This window comes from Carassius carassius, chromosome 15 (genome assembly GCF_963082965.1).
Source record: "Carassius carassius chromosome 15, fCarCar2.1, whole genome shotgun sequence".
Taxonomy (NCBI): Eukaryota; Metazoa; Chordata; class Actinopteri; order Cypriniformes; family Cyprinidae; genus Carassius; species Carassius carassius.
The window spans coordinates 21,303,376-21,324,086 of NC_081769.1; the positions used below are offsets into that span (position 1 = coordinate 21,303,376).

A 20,711-nucleotide genomic window follows, 5' to 3' on the forward strand; every position below is an offset into this window, starting at 1 on the left:
TTTTGGTCAGCTGAAAATATGGCCCTGGTCGGTCTATACATACCTGACCCAATGCAGTGCAAATGCGGTAATATAAAGCTGGACTGACAGCACATAAAATGGCACTGGGAAAGATTTAAACTAGGCTTGCGTTCCTAGCCCAGCCAGAGCTTTTTGTGGATGACAAAATGTCTGGGAAAAGAGCTAATGGCCCATCTTAAGTCTGCTGAGAGTATGTGAAAAGGTTACCACACACACCGTTAACCTCATTCATATGACCTTATGACAAGACACATTCTTCTGATCACCGAATATGATTTATGAGGGTGTTACACCACGCTCATGAGCATATATGCACATTTGCATGTGTGTGCATCCATGCGAGAACACAGAGGAACACATTAATCAGGAATAGTGTCATTAGCCAAAAATGTCCCATAATGCCTGCAAACGTAAGGGCTAATAACACTAAAATGTCCTACAATGCAGCAGGCCTGCATATTTGTAGTCTAACACACACACACTGTCCATTTCCTCTCTTTTGATCGCTTTATCCCTGCCTGGGCTCTAGTGTTAAAAAGTAAACAAGCTTTCTTCCCCAGCAATCACTGGAGATATGGCAGACAAGGAATAATTAATGATTAGGGCCGGCTCGTTTTAGTAACGAGGCTTTGCTGGGACCGAATATTCAAATGAGAATTTATGACTCATCAGCAGCTTCTAATTAAGCACGACCGTTGCATTATTTATCAGCTGTTTACCACAATCACTGAGAGAGTGTGTTTGTCTCTGGATAGGACTGTATTTTATGCATCTACCTAGAAAAATAAATAAAACCATCAAGACAGTCAAAATCGAAGCTTTCATATTTATATCACATGAATTTAATTAACTTCAGTATTTACGTTATGTAATCTTACAGTGAAATGAAAGCTGATGTTTAAGTGTGGTAGTACATTACTTAAAACATGGAAAAAAAATCCTGGCACAAACTGCAACAGCTTTTATCCCCCAAAGTGGATTTCATCTGAAAATGAAGCTTTGATTAAACTCATTTACTCACCCACATCATTCCAAAGTTAGGAACAATAATAATCATTTTAAAAAAAGTTAATTCTTCTCTCCAAAGATGACAAAAAAAAGCATCATGCTCATGCACAAATTACACTTTTCCTCACACAAATAAAATATAACCTAGCCCACAAGTCATGTTGCTTTTATAATGCTTTAAGCAGCATCTTTCCACATTCACTTTCATGAACAAAAAAAAGAGGAGCTCTGACATTCTGCTAAAAATCTGCACTGTGAACTAACATAAACAACTGTATTTTTATTAACCAACATTAACAAAGATAAATAAATGCGATACAGACATAATGGCCATTTTTAGCTAATGCATCTCTAATGTTAACAATTGTGTAAACCAGTAAACCATTAGTTTATAAAGAGATTAATGAATGGCTGACCTTAATTTTGGATAAACTATTATATATGAAAATATCATTTTAAATACTGGTGAGAAACATTGTTAGTTCTGTAATGTATAAAAGCCTGTATGCAAATGGTGTGAACCTTTTACTGCTTGCTTAGTTCACCATTCATTATTTTAGTTCAGAACCACAGAGATTGAAACAAAAGCAAAAGAAAGGTTTGCATCTATGAAAAAAAAAATATTTCATTATGCAGTCTATAAGACCATATAATTCAGCATTAAATTCAAATTTAAGAGATACAAATCATACATATTAAGCACTATAAATGATTTTGCATTATATATCATGTGCACATCTATAAGCCAACAAGAATCTTATCTATCATTGAACACTGATTAAGAATGAATGATTTTATTAAGAATAGAAGACTTTAAATGGGCAGGTCAGTGTAACTCCGTGACTGTATAGCCCTTGCGCTCTTCAAATATTTGATGCTCCTTAAACTGAAATTCAAAGTTAAGAGCTCCCTGAAGAAAGTTCTGATTAAAGATATATGTTGAGCAAACAGCCTCTGGCATCTTTAGGTCAAAGTGCTTGAACACTTGCATGTGTGAGTTATAATACAAAGCTCTCAGCTCTCTCCGAAGCTTTAAAGTCATATCAAATAAAATTCAGTGTCAGTGCCTGATGAACATTTCATTAGCTAAAAGTTCCTCTAACCACTATTAAAAGTGTCAGCCAATCACTCCAGCTTAGAGCTGTGGCGAAGCATTATCTCAATTAGAGAGAAGCTCAGAGTGGCATTAGACTGGGAGTGAGCTTATGTGAGTCCTGCATGAAGGGATAGAAACACGACTCCAGGGTCACTGCAGAGACGCTTCAGAAACTCTCTCTTTATAGTTCGAACTGCGGGCAGAGGTGAAAAAGTTTTATTCTTGGTTTCGTTTAGCTTCGTTATGAGCAGATCATTCAAACACCACTACAGAGCTTCGTCTAAAAAGAGAAACAGAGTAATTACTTTTTTTTTTTTTTAAGTCGATAATTAAACCAGCCTGTTCAAATCAAGAGTGATGAGACTAGATAAAAATAATCAAACATTAAAATGTTCAAAAACAAAAGGAAAAGGAATAAAATACTCTGAAAAAGTAAACCTGAATTGAACTGGAAATTGTCATTTAGTGTCATTTAATTAAAAATTTTACTTGCCCACCAAAAAGATTCTTATTTTCAAATTATTCTTTTCCTCTATTTTCAAATTCTATACTCTTATGTGAAAAAAAAGAAAAGTAATTACTGCATCTAAGAAAAGCAAGTAAACATAACCGATTTTTACAAATTTGATGAATTTACTTAATTACACTGTGTTATGTAAACTTTCAGGTGAATGCAATATTTCAACTAAACAACTTTAGTATAAAGTACCTAAGAGAATCTGATTTGTTGGATTAAAAGTCTGTTCCACTTAGATATATTTAGTTACCTTTACTTAGTTATACTTAACTAGGTTTTATTAAGTTGCAGCTACTTAAATTAAAACAATAAAACAATTTATTTACTTTTTTTGAATGACACTTAAATATTCAAGTAGCCACAAAGGAACCAATGACATTAATAAAAAAGTGTGATGCAACAGTGCACTATGTTACTAATGTCCAACATAACAGAAGAAGAAAAGAAAAAGTCTTAATAGACTTTTCACTCATTTCCTCCATGTCTGCAGTTATCTTTCACTAGTTGCATTCACTCGTCTCCCAAAGTCATATTGAATGTTGGATTTTCAATACAACGGAAATATTTGAGAGAACATCACATAAGCTGACTTCATAAATGGATGTCGATTTTCCTAAAATGTTTTTTTTTTTTGTTATTTGGATTTTTATATTTTTCTTCCTATTAATGTCGCAATGCAACATGAAATTGGAGTTATTTGATTTCAAGGGAGGAACAGTAGTAAATAGACTGCTTTTAGAAAGTGATCTATCTTTGAATTAAATCATCAGTGTATTGCTTTGTGGTTATTAGTGATCTTTTACAATTTCATTGTTTTTCATGAATTTTCGTGAGAAGCTTTTTATTAGATTGACAAAGTCCTTTCATATTTGTGGTAATATGCTGAAGTCACACACAGACTTCAACATTCAGCACGGGAATCACAACAGAGGTAACAATTCAATTTAATTTATTTTTATTAATTGTAACAACCATTTTATTTGCAAGACAAACAACTGTAAAACAAAGCAATTTCATAATTTATTCATGACGCAATGCACTCTGGGAGTCAGTAATTCTGAGTAGTAATGTTCATCAGATCACAGATTCAATTAAGTTAAGAAAACTTAAATGGCTTAAGTAAATTGAACTCAAAATATGTAAGGAATACTTTTAATATATTAGCAGAGATTTAAATTATACTTAATTCAGTTGTGCCTTAATTCAATTAAGTAATTTCATCTGGGTTTTAAGTAAACTCAAATTACTTTTTACAGTGTAGGGTAATCTAAATGTAAAATCACACATGCATGCATATCTTTTTTTTTTTTAGTTACATTTATTGTGAATACTGGGAGGCATTTAACAGGTAGTTTTAATTTCAAAATCTGATTTTCAGCTATTTACTGTAAGTGTGTGTAATTTCTGCATCTCTAACAGTACTAGATAAAATATTGACAATATCAAACAAGTTTCCCAGACTCTTTCATCACCTGCCATTGGAAACAACAAAACAACAACCAAAACAACAATTCCTCCTTAAAATGATTTCATAGTTGAGCCAATGTTGCTGTATTGGGCCGGTCGACAAATACAGTAAACATGTTTTGAGATTATCTCGGAGACCTAAATAAAAACAATCTGTCTGTAATCAATCACATCAGCAGTTTGCAAGGAGCTACAAACACAGATCCATCATGCACTGGACAGATACGAATTCAAACAAGAAAAAAAAAAAAAAAAAAAAAGTACTATATAATATTCTCAGTAAATGAAAACTCAACACAGTTTAACAACCCAAGAAACGAAAAGTGAACACCAAAGATGACCCTCAGCCTTAACACACACATGGCTTCCTCGCTTCTAAGAAATACTCCTCAGTGCTCTTTTTTACCCTCCTGAGACTGACACGAAGGGAGAGATTATCTTCCCAAATGATCATTCTTATCAGAGCCGATCTGAATTACTGATGACTCTCTCGCCGAGCTCCGACACACACACACACACACACACAACAAAAGACCGGAATGAGAAAGAGATAGAAAAAAAAGAGAGAACATTATTAGTACCCAGTGAAGATGTGGAAATGTGTTAAAGCCTTAAAGCCAGCTTAGTCTCTAAGAGACTGTCATATGTTCCTTCTCTCAGAGAAAATCACTATAAAAGCCACATCTATAGCTAACACAATGTTAATCCTGTATAAAGGTGTCCTGACATTATCAAAACCCTAGAGTAAGAAATTCAGACATGTACAAATCACATCACAGAGTAGCATGGCATAGCAAACAAACCAAAAGGTTGTAGGTTCTTTGCACACAATGTATTCTCTGAGCTTCATAAAATTAAGGTTGAATAATATTTTAATGATGTCTTTACTACCTTTATGGGACTTAAATGTGGTAGTTGCACTGCTGTCTATGCAGGGTCAGAAAACTCTTGATTTCATAAAATATATCTTAATTTGTGTCCTGAAGATGAACGAAGGTCTTACTGGTTTGAGTGAGAAATTAAAGACAGGATTTTCATTTTTGGGTGAACTATCCCATCCCTTTAAAAAAAATGGTCACTAATTTTAAACATTTTTTAAACTCACATAATTCCATCGAGTTACAGTTTAGAAAAAAAAGTGAAATCTGAAAACAAATGATGTGAGAAACTTTCTTGGTCATTTTGGTTACTTAGGTTTAACCAATTTAAGTTCAACAAAAACGAAAAGAGGTATAATATTGTGTTACTTAATGCAAAGACATTCATAAATTTAAGCATGGCATAAGTATCCAGATGGGGTTAATGCCACTGTGTTCACAGACAAAAAGAGAAAAACCCCACACGGGTCTGTGTGTGTGTATAACCTTGTGTGTTGGTCCCTGGGGTTTGAGGGGTTTTTTATATCTCCCTCTTTAAAGATAATTAAGTCCTTCGCTACAGACATTAAACAGCACCTTCGTAACTTCTAAAGGGCAAGACTTCCTTCTCCTCCCAACTACAGCATTTCATACAACTATATCTCTTTTCGCTCTTTCCAATCCTCCCACTCGTCCTACTGCCTGTGTCTCTCTTCCTCTCCTCCCTCTGTTCAGCCCACTAACAAAGCAAGACATCAATCTTGTGCTGTCCCAGAGTGTGTCAGGCTTTGACCCAGCTGGAGTGGAGCAGGAAATGGCCTTGCTAATATTGAGTTAGCTCATGCAGCATGCACTGCCACTACACACACACACACACACACACACAAACTCTCTCCTGAGTCCTCAAAACTCATTTTGAATTGCCACTGTCTGACAGTTACATACATAGCCAACAAAACTAATATTGAATGTGTTCATGCAGGACATTATGGCACAAGGACACACACATATTCTATAATCTATAAAGCAAGCAAACATTTTACCCCTGTAATAAGAACAGAGACTTTCTTCCTTCAAAGGATAACATGAAATAAAAAAATTATTAAAGAAAATCACTATTTCAAAGTATTGCAACATTTCCCCTCAATATATGTCACAATATTAAAAATAATGATCATTTTGTTAAATTGTTCATGTTTTATAATTTTTTTCTTTTTTATTTTTATTTTGGGTTATAAAAAATAAATTTTGGTTAATACATACTCACACAAATTTTTCTATCTGACCAAAGTCTGAACTCAGAAATGGCTACAAATATAGCAATTTCTAATAGAGATGAAAGAGAAATTAGTAATTAAAACACCAATATATAGGCCTAAATCACAGTAATTACTGTACACTAAATATAAATAACCATATTATATTATGCTGCACTTTAAAAATGCTTGCAATTTTTACAGAAAAAAAAAGTGAATATTACCTATGTACAGTGAAAAAATATTAATACCTTAACATTACATTATATGCAATTTGTGTAAAATACTGTCAAAATTGTGGTTTTTAAAAGTGCGTTTTTAAATGAATCTAGTGAGTCAATGATTCAAATACCTATTCATAAAGAGTCACGAACTTCATTCCTGAATGAATCTCTTGTTCAAACGAATCAAATAAATGAACGATTCAGTTATCAAATCAGTGTCTTGCTGCCACCTGCTGGCAGTTTTAGTTTCATTTTTAAAGTATGTTTTCTATTATTTAAAGGTACAATTTGTAAGATATTTGCAGTAAAATATCCAAAAACCACTAGGCTAGTGTTTTATATTTTGATATATTGTGTACAGCTGATTACTAACAATATCTCTAATGTTTTCTACTACTTGTAAATAATGAGAAAATTCCCATTCTAAACAGTGCCACGGTGCAGTGCAGTCGTCTGTCAATGACATCAGTTACCCTTTGTTACCACCTTTACTGACGTAGAAACCACATGACAACAGTGTCGTGGACAAATGCGGAAGTAGCTTCGCGACAAACTTCAACTAGAAAGAGATGCCGCTCTCGTTTGTGTTTTACTCAACAGGTGAGTATTAATGCTATTATAACGATCAACAAGATTAGTATTATGGGACATACACGCCAAACGCGGGGCATCACGTCTCTAGACCCGCGCGAGGACGCGTCTGATCCATAGTCTGATCTAGAGCTGAAACAACGAATCGATTTAATCGATTAAAATCGATTATTAAAATAGTTGTCAACTAATTTAGTCATCGATTCGTTGCTAAATAACTTTTATTTGCCGTAAGCGGCTCATTTCGTGCATATTTCAAATCTGCGGTGACCAAAGTGTGGCAGTAATGAGCCACCGGAGGTTTTACTCAGCCAGTACAGCAGGAGAAGTAGCGAATAGCCAATAGCTGGCCTCGTTTTATGTCACGTGCTTCCCGAACAGCGTCTCTGCAGCATTCAGCAGGATGTGGGAGTACTTTACTTTGAGCCTTCAAAAAAGAAGAGTAACCTGTAAACTCTGCACTACTGAACTGTTTAAGGGGACGTTCACATATCGCGTCTTTTGCGCGCTCAAGTTCGTTATTTCCAACACCGCACCGCATCGAGTTAAAACATTTCAACTTTTCAGAATGCAGCAAGCGCACCGCGGGTCATGTGACAAGAACTAACCAATCAGCTTCATCCTTTCCCGTAACAACGTTAAAAGCTCAGTCAAGATGAAAGGAACAGCTGATCATAGTTGTATATGGATTTCCATTTTGAAATAAATTTAGTAGCAGAGCTACTGCAAGCGATTTTTTGAGCTGCAAATCCATTTATCCTTTGCTGAAATTTCCGCGTCTTCAAGGAGAGAGCACGTCATGGTTGCTTAGCAAAGACAGACGCCTCAGGGGCGCTTCTGCCCGAGCGCTTGGGAAAGGAGGAGAAAGCGGGTGCGCCTAGTGTTTTCCACGCGTTTTTAGGCGCGATATGTGAACGGCCCCTAAGACTTTCATTTGTGCAGATTCTCCAGTACAATGTTGTTTGCAAATGTTTAGTCGTAAAAGCTGATAACATTGCTTTTTAACAGTTAACATTTAAAGCTTTACAAACATGTCCTGTGATCAGTTTGTCGTTTACCAGTTCAAAATTCAGTCGTGCAGCCTAATTATGACTGAATGAGAGAGATAAATGTTTAAAGATATTTGAAATGCACTTTTTTTTCTAAGTATTCACTGCTCTTTTTCACACAGCAGGTTTTTTGTGTGTGTCCAATTTTTTTTTCTGGACAACCTTCTGATGGATTTTACTTTAAATTGTGAGTTCCATTCAGGTTTCATGCCATTGGCACTTTTTTCGAAGGATTGTTTACAATTTCACAGCAAAAGCTATAAAGCTGTTTTCCAGTAAATAATAAAATACAACGCACTGCAATCTTATTCTGTTTTATCCTTATTCTTCGTGAAAATATGTTCTGAAAGATCCCTTAATAAGCTTTGTCCGGGATGTTAAACTACTTTAGGAGCTCTAAGGACTGCCATGGTGAAAACATTATTTGATATCTCCTTGTGAAATTTGCTAGAGTATGGGTCAGTGTTTTGATTGCAGAAGAGTTCGACAAAGGATTACTAACACAATAAAACAACTCCAGGTATATTTTTAATGAGGATATGACAATGCAAAATGGTTAAAATCTCTTAAATCTATGCTGAAGGATAAAGACCATTTATTAATAATTTACTTGGGGAAAAAATGGAAAAAGCTAAAATATAAGCACATAAACCGATTAATCGATTAATCGTAAAAATAATCGACAGATTAATCGATTATCAAAATAATCGTTAGTTGCAGCCCTAGTCTGATCGCGTCTTTGCATTCACTTTGTATGTAATCTACTCACGCAAATCGTTGAACTCGTGTTAAATCCATGATTTATCTTTCTGTCTGATTGATGGCCAAAAGCGGTTGGGTAGAAGACAACAAATCCCATCATTCAATGCTCCTTAGCATCATCAAACCACGCGATTGTTATTGTTTTGGTAGTGCGCCCTCTAGTGACAGGTCCTACAACCTGTAACTTTAAATTATTTAATATTTCTACCGTATTTTCCGGACTATAAGTCGCACTTTTTTTCATAGTTTGGCTGGTCCTGCGACTTATAGTCAGGTGCGACTTATTTATCAAATAAGAGAGGGCGCTCTATGCTGCTCAGTGCTCCTGTAGTCTACCCTTGAAATCATAGAGCGCCCTCTCACGGCTGTAGACGGCAATGTTTTCTCTTGGTTCTAAATAAATGTGACTTATAGTCCAGTGCGACTTATATATGATTTTTTCCTCGTCATGACGTATTTTTGGACTGATGCAACTTATACTCAGGTGCGACTTATAGTCCGAAAAATACGGTATATACAATATTTTAATTATGTAGTTATTTAAAACATTAACCTCAACATGAATTTATGAATTTAACTGAACTGATGCGACTTCTGAGCCTCATTAAACTTCTGAAAATATAGCTTCAAGCCACTTGTGGCACAGAAGAACACACTCCTGTAGAACATATGTCTTAAACGCTGATTTAATTTGATTAGTAAATTATTCTACTTTTTATCCTATTGTTTTAATTAGAAATGTTAAAAAGCTTATAAATCGATATTTTTTTCCTTCGATAAAAGATGATATACTTAATAAAAGTTAGAAAAAATCCATAAAAGGTAAAAACTAAATTCCCTCAATCCCAATCCTCAAATCCAACAGGGATTTCTTGGGAGCTTGGACTGCCTTCTAGATAACTACATTAGTCCATCCTTCTTTTTCTCTCGATTTAGAAGTGCTCACCTTTCCCAGCTGTCCAATCAAAGGGCCTTGACGCCAGGGGCCCGGCTTCTGTCTAAACACCCGCTGTCGCAGAGCTGACCCTGCAACCTTTGGCATCATTTTGACAGACAGCCAGGTGACTGGTTTTAATATTAATATGTTCCCCATGCTGAGAGGAGATTCTATTCATGTTCAGCTAAGGGAGAGCAGATGCTTTTTAAAAGTCAGGCAGCAGCCCTCAGTCCTTCACTGTCTCCTCAGGATGAACCGTACAAACATAAGCAAGTGTGAAAAAGAACTAAAGAAAAGGGTGCTCCACACAGCTGTCAATTTATCAGTCTCTCTCCCTCACCTTACAGCATCTCATCCTGGTCCTGCCCTACTTCATAGTCTCTCAACCCCATTATTCTTCCTTTTTCCACTTTGCTATTATTTAAATTCTCTGTTCTCTCACTTTTGCCGATACCTCTCTCCAAGTGCTGGACGGGTGTCAGGCTGTTCACACACCCTGCACAAAAAGAGCCCTGCTGCACACTCACACTCAACTGCAAAGGTCACAGTAAAGTGCAAATAAAATACCAATCCTGCATTATTTAAAGGACACCTTAGTGCTGATAGAAAAAGCGAAAAGGGTTTAAAGGGAAACAAATCTATAGTCTTAGCCTTATTAACTGTGAACACGGTCTCCCTCAGAACTCCAAGAGAGCTGTGGGACACCTTGATACAAAAGACTAAAACTACTAACCAACACTGAAGGACTATACAATTCACATCAGCTTCTGAACATTTGTGTCTCACAAACAAGTCAACTGCCTATACCTAGACAGCATGACATCATTACTGTGTTAACATGCATTCAATAGGAGCAGGAACACATGCATTCAAAAGTGTTTCTTTAGTAATAATAATAATATTAATAATTCCTTATGGGTTACAAGAACAGCTAACCAATTTGTTCCTTTCACCAGCCTAAGAGCAGCCACAGAAAAGTCATCTTTAGGTAGTAAATAACTGTCCTGCTGACAATTATACAGTATAAGAACACACTGGGTGATGGTTTACTCTACAGCTGCAGTAGAGCTCACATTAAACCTCCTCATTACACACAACACTGACAGCTTTAAGCCGGTTTGTTAGACATGTAGCTAATATTAGTGTACTTGTACAAGATGTATTTTATAGGTCTTTAAATGTGCTTTCACAGCAAGAGTGGATTGTCTTGGATTAAACTGTGCTCACACTGGATAAATAAAGACTGACTCTAGAATGGATCCAATGCACTCTTATGAAATGATTTCTAACCCAGTAGCTTGAGAACAGCTCATCAGCTGAACCGGTATAGAGGACGGCATTACTAACACCTCAAAGAATTACTGACAGGTACTTTACGCTCCTCTTCAACATTCACTGACATTTCACGTCAGCCTTGCCGAGGAGCAGTGAAGTTGAACATTCTGCAACATGAATTCTCTAAACAGATCGAAACATTTGGAATGTTCTTCTTAAAAGTGTTGATCTAGACCATCATCTTACCTCATATTCTTCGGCCTCGATCAGCAGTTTGGCTGTTGTTATTCTGGATTCATAAGGCGGGATGTTGCTCTAAAACAAAAAACAAAACTGTAAATATTAACTGAAAAGTAAATTTGTTTTTAAAAAAAGACGATGTAATTTGATAAAGAAAATTATGAAAACTTATTTTTCATATTTATAGAACAAATGCTACTCTTTAACAGCTAATTTACAAAAATTAATTAGAAAATAAATACACTTTTTTTTACTGTTTTTGACAAGAGACCCTTCTGCTCACCAAGGCTGGATTAATTTTTTTCAAAAATACAGTGAAATATTATTATATTTTAAAATAACTTTTTTCTATTTGCATAGATTTAAAAATGCAATTTATTCCTGTATTGCCAAAGCTGATTTTTAAGTAGCCATTACTCCAGTCCTCAGTGCCAAATGATTCATCAGAAATCATTACGATATGCTGCTTTTGCGTTCATGAAACCGTTTTAATTATTACTGAAAACTGTTTTGCTGCTTGATTTTTAGAATTTATTTGAAATATAAATCTTTTGTTTGTACCCATGTAAAAGTCACTTTTGCTCTATTTAATGTGTCCTTACTGAATAAAAGTATTAACTGCTTGTCTTTTAAATGTACATTGTTTATTTCTGAATATTGTTTGTATTGCATCTACTGGAAAATGTCTATGAATAACATTATAAAGCTACTGATATTACGCAGCGCCAGAAAATAGTCCGCAGCACCTCTGCTATTACCTATTTTCAAAGATAGTGGAGTGTACCTTTAAAGTTGATGTTGAAGGTATTGTGAATGGTAATCAGCAGTATACCACAAATGCTTTCAGTAAATCTTTGATAAATCTCATTCTTACTCACAACATTGCTTAAAATTGGTAGGTCATTTTCTTCATGACATTACTGGAAATAATACAGGTGTTAAATAACTATTTAAGGACAGAAAAAAAGCCAAATAGTGTATTGTTAACTAATCAAGAAAAAGGGAAACATTTTTAGATTTGCATTTGACTAATGGTCCATTAAATAAATAAAAGTTGAATTACTAAAATTTTTAAAGTCTCAATAGACATTTCAATAATGCCACTTTATAAACACTATTTACTTAGTCTATATATCATCACACCATCAAGGCCACTTCATCTGTTGTGGTAATTGTAGCCTGTCTGTGATGTTGCACTGTATACTGTACAAACAAACTCTCATCTCTTTACTGAATAAATGTTTTTTTTAATAAAAGGGTTGATAAGAGCTCTGAACCCGGATTACATCATGCTTTAAACAGGCACATACTCTCCTGCCTGCCAAGATTTTCTGTGCACACGTCACAAAGCAGCATCTACATATGACAAATTTATGTCTAATGCCAGAGAGTTTCCTGAAATTTTAACCAGCAGGAAAGTAAACAACTTTTTTAAATTCCCTCAGCGAGTCAGTTCAGGTGAGGCTTGTTTTTCAGTTTCTTCAGCCGCGTAGAGCCCTCCTTAACTTCATTTAGTCACACGGAAATTAAAATATATCTTTGAATAAGCATGAAACTTGTTGCCTTAAGCAAAAAAACAATTAAGAACAAGACTGTAAGCGGTGAAGCGTGGTCACTTGATGAAGGGTGTGTGTGTGTGTGTGTGTGTGTGTGTGTGTGTGTGTGTGGCCCCAGGGCCACCCTTGCGGCAGACTGCCACAGCCTTGGCCTGGTATTGAGAGAAAAATGAAAAGATAAAATAAGCTAGTTTGTTTCTTTTCTTTCCTTATCTTTCTCAGACTAAAAACTTTTTAAGTGCAGTACTTTTTCGTTCCATGCCATCAGAAAGAGGTCAAAGAAAAGGTCATGATGCATCCTATCGTTATCTCTCTGTTGCCTTTGGAACACAAACACCTGTGCTCACACCTTATTCTGATCTTCGTCCTCCTCCATGTCATGCTCTGTGCTCGCCATTGATTCTTCCTCTTTCTGTAGGCTAGGCAACCATGACGACACGCTCTTCTTCAGGTACTCACGCCCCTCCTGCAAAAAAACATAAAACTGAAAGAGCCGCTCCTCTAGTTATGCTGATTGTAAAAAAATATGCCTCTTTCAGGAAAAGGTATAGGATGAGAGGAACTAGGATATGAGGATTTAGGAAGTAGAACAGGATGACAAGTAGTAGGATAGGACAACAGGATGCTCTACAAGAAGAGGGGAAGTGGTATAGGATGAAAGGAAGTGAGAGAAATTAGGATAACTGGTAGTGGTATGAGATGAAAGGAAGTAAGATAGTATGAAAAGATAAAAGGGATTAGAATATGTTGAGGACAGGAAAACAGGAATTAGGTTGGGAAGAGAAAGACGCATATGATGCAAAGAAGCAAGAAACAGGGCCATTAAAAACTGGTATACAAAGAGAGGAAGTAAGATGATGAGATAGGAAACAAGATGGAATGAGGAGAAAACTTGTAACAGAGAAAATAGAAAGATATAAGAAACTAGGACGAGGAATAAAATGACAGGAAGTAGAACAGGACACCAGGAAGCTCTATAAGATGAGGGGAAGTGTTGTCAGATAAGAGGAAGTCACAGAATAGAATGACAGGTAGTAAAGGATAAGAGGAAGTAGGTAAGAAACAATAAGTCCGAATGAGAGGAAGTGAAATAAGATTTAGAGGAAGTAGAACTGTATATGATGAGAAGTAGGAAAATGCACAGGTAATAGAAAGTAGTAAAGGATGAGAGTAGGTGACAGAAAGTAGAATAACAGGTAGTGGTATGAGGAGGTAAAATACAGAAAAGGATGAAGGGAAATAGGTCAGGGTGAGAGAAAATGAGATGAGGAAGTGATAAAGGATGAGAGGAAGTGGTACTGTATATGATGCAAAGAAGTACTGTAAAAAAATAGCATGAGCAATAAGTAGTAGTATAGACAGAGGAAGTAGCAAAGCATGAAAGGAAATTAAAAAGTAGGATAACAGGTAGTAGTACAAGACGAAATAAAGTAGGATAGGAGGAGTGAAAGTAGAATAAAGGAAGTGTGATAGGACAAAGGAAGTAAGAGTGAGAGAAAGTAATATAAGATGAGAGGAGACCTTACAGCATGACAGGAATTCCCACTGTATGTTATGACCATAAGTAGGAAATAGCAAGTGAATAATATGTGATATTGGATGAAAGGAAGAAGATAAGAGAAATTGATAAAGGACATGAGGGAACAATACATGAGATGAAAGGAAGAACTGAACATAGAATATGTTGAGGAAGTCACTATGAAGTTGGAATATATGTTGTGAAGTAGGAAATAGTATGAACAAAAAGCAGTGGTTTAGGATGAGAGAAAATGGTACTGAATGAGAGGAAATAGTAAAACATGAGAGGAACATAGAAAATAGCATGCTGTAAATAAGAATAAGAGAACGTGGTAAATGACAAGAGGGAGGAAAAACTGGATGAGAAGCAGTGACAGGATGAGATGGAAAAAGTACAAACCTTAGAGGTTAGAAGTTAGAGGACACAAAAAGACTCAGGTTTATGATTGTTCAGTCAAGTTTTGCTGTCAGATCTTTGAAGGGAAATGGAAGTGTCTTCTAAAGTGAAAATACCCACAAATAATACAAGAAAAGCTCAACTCAAACGTGCTGGGCTTATGTCTGTTTGCCCCCTAGTGGTTCAGTGAGGACTGCATCAAAGCGCACTAGGAGTAAATCTGTCCCACATTGAGTCATTTTCAATAAGCTTGTTTTATTAATGGCTTGTAATTCATTAACTGTGACCTAACTCTCTCATCTGCCATTGTTGCCTATCCCTCATACAAAAACCATTGTAGATGCCCAAAACCTGTCTTTCTTAGTCACTCGTTCTCTCACATAATTTCTATCGGTGTCTCCTCAGAAATACATGACTCAGCTATTCTCCACCTACACTAATTATGAACGCATAATGACCCACTGCTCAGAACTCTGCAGTGAACTAGAGAGACAGTGAGGGAACTCTGGGTAATTCACTCCACAGTTGTCCTGTCTTACCTCAGTTTTCTCTATGCTGAACAAGTAGCTGGCCATCAACTGGAGAGCTTCAGGGTTGTGCTCGTCGTACTGTAAAGCTTTGTCGATGGCCTCTTTGCAACGGTCAGCAGCGCCCTCCTCCATGCTGCCAAACAATAAAAAGAGTTAGAAAGCTAATTAAAGCACATAAAAGCCAGTCAGGGATATTAAACTCATGTGCAAATACAATATTTTTCATAAATACCGGTGTGCAAATATTTTCAAAGAAATTATGATCAATCAATACCTTAATTAAAAAGACAAGAGATACTAAGAAAGGATAAGAAGAGAACAATATAATAGGTAATGATATAAAGTGAGAGATATAGGATGAGAAGAAGCAATATAGGAAAAAAGGAAGCAGGATAGAATGAGGTACAAGGTAATAGGAACGATTTCGTCAAGAGCAGTGAGAGATTTTCTCTCAGTTTTTGTTTGATTAGACAGTGAAAGTCGTGACATTTGTCAAGTATGGTAACCTATACTCGGAATTGGTGTTCTGCATTTAACCCATCCAAGTACACACACACAACAGTGAGAAGTGAACACACCAGAGCCCCTTTACTGTATTTAAATCAGCACAATCAGTGAAGGATCGAATGCAACCACTTTGAACGAGCGCACCTTTTTTTAACAACCAAAAAATTGCTGTTTCATGGTCTGTTGAGGAAGTAGAGATGTTCCTCTCATTGATAGTCAAGGAGCAGGTACAGTGAGAGCTTGATGGGGCGACACATAACAAAAGTTTTTCAGGAGGTCACTCGGCTCTTGGTTGTGATATAGATCAGTGGTTGTGACGTGTATAATCCTGCCCACTCTAAAGTGGTACTTAACTACCGTGGAAACATAACCCAAGCCAAACAGAGTTATACCACGCAGTGGGAAAAAATAAAAATCACCATTAGGCTGCTGTCACTTTAAGAGCTGTCTGGATCTAATATACTGTTTTCTTTCTCAGTTGTTTGCTTTCACTTAAGACCTAGATTACTGTGTATGAGGATACTTGCAAAGATTGCCATTTTATGTGTATTTAACCGCTCAAGTGGCAAAAATAACTTATAACATTCAATAAGCACCGTCTATCAGTATTTTGCCCAACCCAAAATGAAAGGAAAGTGGTAAAGGTTGTAAGAAGTGTGCATTTAATCATAAAAACCTGATAAATAAGTTTGAACTTTCTAAATTTAGAATAAATATTTAGAGCCTCCTGAAACCACACATACATTTTTTTTTTTTTTTGCATGTGCACATAGATATACTGCATATAGATGAATATTACGGGTCAAAGAAATAATAAAAGTTTTCTGAGCAAAAAAAAAAAAAAAATGACAATCATATATTTTTATCATGATTTACAAAAGATATTTAGTAAAATACCATTCAGTGTAAAAATAGTTCATATAATACCAAAAAATCTCAGGCATATTTAGAACAAAAATCATTTGATGACCTTAAAAGACTTAACATTGACTTCACAAATCACATTGCAGGTCCTAAAACTAAATCAACTGCATTTTTAAATCTTAATTTTTTTATTTTACAGGTTTTGCCCATTTTTCAGTAATTTTTTTAATACTTTAAAATATTAAAAAAATAAGAGTAATTAATATTTATTTTAAATATTTTAATGAGTACACGTCAGATTTAGTATGTTGTTTCATTTTTACATCCATATATCTGTTACACTGAATGATTATGGAACATTATTTCAACCATTGTTTGAATTTTATTTTTACAAAGTTATCTGAAACATTATACACTTTACTTGCATTAAATATGCTTTTTAAATTTAATGAAGATACCAAAATGGGACGCATCAAATATATATTAGAATTAAATGCATTTTTGGAACTATTTCAAAGTAACACACACTGGATATTTTAGCTCTGTATGGGTACAATGTCTACACCAAAAAATTACAAGTTTGACCAATAATTGAACTAAACAAGAGTTTCCACAGCACCCAAGGGCATCAACACTAGTGAAGAAAATGTTATTTGTTAGCGCGCGCACACACACACACACACACACACACACACACACACACATAAACTCTTTCCAGCCCCTCTTGATTTTCCAGTTATCGCCTGCAGCAAACATCTACCACAACAACAACCCCGATACACACGTACAACTATACAGTACATCAAGAGGAAAGGTATGGAGACGTACTGTACTTTGCTAGAGGCTGCTGCTGTACCTTCATAATGTACAACGATGTGTGAAAATGGTATGGAGCTTACTTAGTCAATAAACCTGACCTTTCCCTCATGCTTTGCATTTCAATCTCAGGGTTTGAAAGAAGTCACGTCGAGCCAAGATCCTCGGCAATCAACAACTAAACGCATCTCTATTCCACATCTACTTTTCATCTCTCTCCTACCATATCATTACTCCAATCCTGAATTCTATCCCTCTATCAACCAGTCTGTGATTAGATCTTTTCTGCAGGTCTCAGAGCAGATGGGCTCCAGTCTCCAGCGTCCCAGGTGTGCGTGTCTGTGTCATATCTCAACAGGTACAGAAAGCCAAAAAGGTTGAGAAAAAAAAAAAAAAAAACTAGAAAGGCCAAAGCAAACAAAGATGGGCAGAGGTTGAACAGGAGCCAGAATATATCTGTGTAAAAAAAGGCAGATATTTACCAGAGATCTGTGAAGAAGATCTCAGCGATGGAACAGAAGGCCACAGACACGTCCTTCTTTGAGACGGCACAGACAGATGGAAATGCAGCCGCTCCGAATATGCTAGCCTATCAGAACACAGAACCACATGTGACAATGAAATAAAATAATAATAATAATAATAATAATGCACCCTTTCATTGTTGACTCACCTTGTTTTTCCAAACCAGCCTAAGGTTTTTTTTTTTTTAAGTGGAATTTAAAAATGAACAGCTCATCCTAGTGGCTCTCAAATTCCAAAAAGGACCAAAATCACCATAGATATCATGCTCTATATTTCAACATGATAGCTGTGAGTAATGAACAGACCAAATTTAAGTCATTATTCCACCGAGACTCTCAAAATAAATATGCCACCTGTTCGTATGGCTTCAGAAGACTTCTCTTTTATTTATTTTATGTTTCTTTAACCTTTCATAGCACACATAGCATAAAAGTTTTCTATTTTTATGCTGAATGCTGAATAATTCTTATGATAACATTTTATAAATCTTATATTGTTTGAAATTTTTGTATCAATTACAATGATGTTTCTAACACACATTCAAGATGTTTAGAAGATATTGACAGTTATAATACATGCACATTGTCAGCAGTGATTCTCCAGGGACCTCAGGGTTGCAGGATGATTTTTAAAGAAATTTTTGAATGAATATATTGTTATAACAATATTCATATAACATATTAAGATAATCTTACTCAATTTAAATGATTAAAAATAGGATTTTTTTTTTCTGCTTATGTTTTATTGCCCTCTAGTGCTGAAAGATTCAACTGCATATTTAGCACTAAATAAATCCTACAGCTGACTCCTCTTTGTTCAAACTAATACAACTATCCCTCAAGACAAGTAAATTTAGACCACAGAGGATGTGCATTTAATGCTGCCACAATGCTCAGAGCATTATTCATAGCATCTGAATTTAATTCACAGTAGTGTATGCAGGGCCTGTGTGGTCATTGCAATTGATTACAGTTTGCTTTGCTGTAAAACAATGTCTGTGACCAACTGGTTTTCAATAACTCTCTACTTACATCTGGCTTCTGTCTGTTCCATTTACCTGCCCTGTGTAGACACTAGACTGACACAAGCAGCGCACACAGGCATTCTATGAGACCAGCTCAGCATAACTAAATGCCTCCTGCTATTATGTCAGTGCTAATTCTGTGCCTTCCAGAAAGCATTACTCTGATTCAGCAGCTAACTTAGTAATCAATGCAAAGAAAGTGCCATCCATTGGGAAAATAAAATACATCCATTATTCATTAGCCAAAGCTCTCAGGCTTCTAAACAAATTGACAATTCCTTTGTATCTTAGGGAGTGAAATTCTGTTTACATCTGGTCTCCGATAGTCTCTCTTATTTTCAGCCTTGTCGAACTTTAAAATACATACAGTCGCATCAAATTTACTGTGTTAACCTTCTACAACTGTACACATACTGTGTTGTGGTTTATTCTAGGTATAACTTACGGACTCATCTTAGTACTTGTATCTTTTATATTTACTTGATTAGAACTGTATGTTCTCTGCTCTTCTCTTCTCTTGCAGTATTAACTACAGGGCTGCCAGGTTTTCACAACAAAACCCACCCAATTGCTACTCAAACTAGCCCACTAGCTGTCACGAAGATTAATCGGAGTACATTTACATTTCTGCATTTAGTAGAGTAGGTTGATTCTTCATCAGTTTCTGTACAGACATTTTAGAATTTTTTTGGAGTGTTTGTTTGAGAAAAGAAGAAAAAAACACTTATGTGACAACATTCGTCAAATTTCAGATGGTTTTGAATTTGTTTTTGCTAATGTTACTGTAACAAGCACTCGTTTAAATGGAAATCTCAGAATATTTAACTAGATATAACCCTGGTTTTAACTTCACTATGTAAAAATATCTCTGGTCTCATTTACATTTTACCTGGATTCGCAAGTTCCTCTTATAAGAAAACATCTGCCAATAACATGTGGACTACCATTCAAAAGACTGCTGTTGGTAAGATTTTTTAAACAGGATTTGATAGAAGTCTCTTATGTTGAACAAAGCTGTATTTCTTTTATCAAAAATAGAGTACATTAATTTTGCAACATACATTTACACTTTAAAACAAAAATTTTCTATTTAAAAAATGTAATATATTCCTGTGACGGCAAAGCTGAATTTTCAAGAGCCATTATTTTAGTTTTCTGTGTCACAAGATTCTTCAGAATTCATTCTAATTTGACATTTCTTATTATCACTGTTGAAAACAACTGAACTGCTTAATAGTAGAGGTCGACCAATGTTAAAATTTTTAAAATAGAAAATTGTTGTTTTAAAGTGTAAATGTATAGTTGATTCCTGGAACAATCAGTTATTATCGGCAAAAATCCATGCCGATAGTTTTCTGGGATGCATCCATTGCTGGAGCGGCTGAGAAGGGTCCGTTTTCATTATACAGTGCGAGAGTGGCCTCTAGTGGCTGAATCACTGACAGCACATGCTGTTTATTTAGACACATGATGCTGCACGCTGAACAGAGCGAGAAACTTCAGACCCGGATTTAAATGCTGCTGACAGAAAATTCTGCTGCACCACAGACCGCCATTCACATAGTTTTCCATTAAATTACATTATATTCACCTGATTCATTGTTAACGGTTATAATTAATTGTATACTGAACATGTCATTGAAACGTTTAAGTCATTCTGTGGCTCTAATAAAA

At 35.6% G+C, this 20,711-nt stretch overlaps 1 protein-coding gene across 1 annotated transcript in view; it reads right to left on the reverse strand.

The window, feature by feature from the left end:
• Nucleotides 1–20,711, reverse strand: part of si:dkey-12j5.1 (uncharacterized) — a 111,885-nt gene that overhangs the window by 87,719 nt on the left and 3,455 nt on the right. Inside the window, exons 5-8 of the mRNA XM_059567950.1 lie at nucleotides 17,971–18,077; nucleotides 15,311–15,434; nucleotides 13,206–13,322; nucleotides 11,307–11,375 (exon numbers count right to left, since the gene is read on the reverse strand). Coding sequence (XP_059423933.1) covers nucleotides 11,307–11,375; nucleotides 13,206–13,322; nucleotides 15,311–15,434; nucleotides 17,971–18,077 — 417 coding nt within the window. The remainder of the gene's footprint in view (nucleotides 1–11,306; nucleotides 11,376–13,205; nucleotides 13,323–15,310; nucleotides 15,435–17,970; nucleotides 18,078–20,711) is intronic.